The following is a 3360-nucleotide window of genomic DNA, read 5'->3' as shown; positions in this document are numbered from 1 at the left end:
CTGACAGGTTTGTTGCATTATAAAGAGTGCGCGCCTCTCACTCTGCGCTGGTTGCTATTTGATCGCGTCACATCATTGTTCGGTACAATTTATTCGGTCTTTTCGCTTATTCGGTTGCCGAACATTCGGTGCATCCCTAGTGAGAGCTATTGAATATGTTTGATAAACTACACAATTATCTAATATTAACAAAAAAAACTATACAATGGTGGCATAACTTTATTTTATTTATCTAAAAAAAATAATTAACTACTTTCAACTGAAAAATGTATTAGCAATAGCATTGCTCATTCAACCCTGTTGTGACACTTATTTAAAAAAATAGAGCTTTTCTTAAAATTTTCACAATTGTCACAACCTCTCATATCAGGAAGTGACATCATTTGGAGCCTTTCTACAGAAAGATAAGAAACTAATCTTGATCCATCTTTAGCTCTGACTGCACCACCAACACAAAAATAAACAAAATAACTTCTATAACTACAGACAACTTCTTACAATTTATAAGAATTGCAAGTTTAACTATAAATCAGCTTTTGCTTAACTTGCTAAATGTGGTTTATTTATTTGATACATTTAGTGTAATTTCAATGTCAGTCAGGGTGGAAAATGTATTTTACACATGTTCAAAATCTTAATAACACTGTTGCGAAATTTCTGATTGAGATATAAAATAAATAAACAGTTTGTATAATATTAAAATCTCCTTTCACTAATTATTTGTTGAAAACACAAACTTATAACGAAGTTATACATTTCAATTTGATAGTGTATGATTTATAAATGTGTATATATATATATATATATATATGTATATATGTGTGTGTGTGGTTGTACATGTTTTTTTGGTGTTTGGCTTAGTGTTATGTTAGAATCGTTATTATACTCTTATACCTTTTGTTTTTTAATGTTTTGAATTGTTTTTAGCTTTATTTTTTGTTTTTCATTTAAATGTTAAGTTTTGAAATTTAGTTGTATGCATTTGTCATTTTTATTTAATCTCTTTATTTTTAAAATGTGTATAGGTAGTATTAATAAAGTTTTAGCTTTTAGTTTTGGATCTGTTTTTAGTTGTTTTAATACTACAATTGATTGCTTATTTTTTGGATAAAAGCGTCTGATAAATGACTAAATAAATAAAATAAATAAAGATACTGATTTCATACCCATTTCATGGAAAGTGGTCAGTATATTATTTGCTACTGCTGTTGTTTTACAGCTCGTAGGACAAAATACAACCACTAAATCTGATAAGATTCTTTAAGTTTTATTACCTTAATGTTCTTCAGCATTATAAATGAATAATAAAGAATAAACACCAACCTCCATGTTCTTCAGTATCTTCAGGTTTCATTTCGTAGGGTTCTGGAGCACTCCTGTCACTGAAAACTCTTCTTCACTGATGGGAATATTCCAACTTTTATTGGTGAATTGCTGTGGGAGGAGCTTCACTGAAGGTACAGTACTTGTGGAAGGAGGTGCAGATCTGCAGAAATCAAAAAATAAATCCGAAATAAAACAGATGTTTTGACTCATTCACACATTTGAAGCATTTATGTACTATTTGTATATATCCATTTATCAAAATGTAAAGTCGCTGAATTTTTTTTTTTTTTTAATATTCTGTGTATTTCTGTTTTGTCTGTGATTTTTGTTTTTGTTTTTACATTCTTTATCTTTAATACAGACATATAGACAAATTAATATTAGAAAAAACTATGAATAAGTACCACAATTAAAATAATCCAAATTAAAAAAGAAAAAAGTAAGAACAACAAAAGAAAAAAAAAAATCAGAAATAAATGTAGATTTGTAACCAACATATAACACTTCAGTTCAATGAAACCTGAAACCTGCTTTATCACAAACTATAATGAAATGCTCTTAAGAGATTTATGGTGATGGTGTGGCTGTTTACACCAATGAATGCGCTTTAAGTAGCAGTTTACAGGTGATTTAAACATATCAGCATAACCAATGAGGTGAAAACATGAACTATTGACATGATAAAAATGCCTTTCAATAACTAGTGAGACACCTGAAACAAACCGTACAGCATCATCAGCAGAGATCTGACTTTATTCTAAGTGTTTGTTGTAGTAACAGATTATTCGAGTCATATATGCTGAAAGACTATAAAACTGGCCTATAACAATGTTATTTCTCACAGTCTGAGATAAATTAAAAAATAAATGCAAATGGCACCCATCCTTGCAGGAGTTTTTTCTGCTTTCTGTTTGGGAGACCATTTTATTAACCTCTACAAATGTGCAGCAGCATAATATGTCCACCGAAATTTTCCAATGACTACATCTATAACAATAAAGGAATTAGATCATTAACTTGTTGCTATCTTTTATGTGCAGAAACCGACCATGATCACGTTATTTTAATACTTTTGATTTCAAAATTAACTTTGATCTAAATTCACATTAATGTACAGTACCTCTGTAGTCAATGTCACATCAATGTACAGTAGGCCTACCTCTTCTTGTGCAGTACTTCTTGTGACGGGAAAGTCCCATGTGGCTCATCATATTGTAACGAAGTGAATGGATGTGGCCCCTTCGGGAAGGTATGTTCAGTTGTTGAACAAAACGTAAAAGTGTCGTGGACTTTTTTACTAAAGGTTCGCAAAGTTTTCGAAGCTTCACGAAGCAAGTTTAGAAAGCGTCCATATTTACAAGTCAATACATACAATTCAAGACATACAAATATCGTACTCCGCTACATTTATCAAGGTCTTCTTCCTCTTCTTCTTCGGTTTTATGGCGGGTAGCACCAATGTTAAGGTCTGTTTCCAAACATATAATGGGGTCCATAGTTCCTCTCCCTCTCCTGAAACCACTCTGATGAGGTGATAGAATTCCACTACATTCCAAATAAAATGCTATTCTGTCTGTAATCATTCTTTCCATTATCTTACCTATATGTGAGGTCAATGCTATTGGCCGATAATTTTTTGGATTTGATTGGTCCTTTCCTGGCTTCCTAATAGGAATAATCACTGACTCGTTCCATTCAGTAGGTAACATTCCTTTTCCCCAAACTTCATTATAAAAGCCTAACAGTTTTATAGATGCCAAAACAATCAGTAGATTTCCATCTCTTAAAACCTTTGCCATATGTATGTCGCCAGTCTGGTTTCGCAAAATAGTTGTCAATTACACTTAACTCATTGATGATATTCCCTTCTCCTCGCCGAATTCAAAAAGTGTACTTAAGTACAGTACTCAAGTAAATGTACTTAGTTACTGTCCGCCTCTGCAGACATACGATTAAAAGAGAAGACAGCACACTCCGTAATAATTTCAGACTTTATTGTAGATGTTTTGATAAGAGTGGGCTCTCCCTCACTCT

General features: G+C 32.0%; 1 protein-coding gene across 2 annotated transcripts in view; it reads right to left on the bottom strand.

Annotated features, from left to right (window-relative positions):
- Positions 1–2747, bottom strand: part of LOC107707931 (gastrula zinc finger protein XlCGF57.1-like) — a 6405-nt gene extending 3658 nt beyond the window's left edge. Inside the window, exons 1-2 of one of the 2 annotated variants that reach the window (XM_016512058.1) lie at positions 2486–2747; positions 1324–1486 (exon numbers count right to left, since the gene is read on the bottom strand). In XM_016512058.1, coding sequence (XP_016367544.1) covers positions 1324–1354 — 31 coding nt within the window. In that variant the 5' untranslated portion in view covers positions 1355–1486; positions 2486–2747. Of the gene's footprint in view, positions 1–1323; positions 1487–2446 lie in introns of both variants that reach the window. The other variant, XM_016512059.1, reaches the window with a different exon arrangement.
- Positions 2748–3360: the final 613 nt, after the last annotated feature.

The sequence above is a fragment of the Sinocyclocheilus rhinocerous genome, unplaced genomic scaffold (genome assembly GCF_001515625.1).
Source record: "Sinocyclocheilus rhinocerous isolate Xijiao unplaced genomic scaffold, SAMN03320098_v1.1 scaffold8684, whole genome shotgun sequence".
NCBI lineage: Eukaryota > Metazoa > Chordata > Actinopteri > Cypriniformes > Cyprinidae > Sinocyclocheilus > Sinocyclocheilus rhinocerous.
This window is presented reverse-complemented; position numbering and strand designations above follow the sequence as displayed.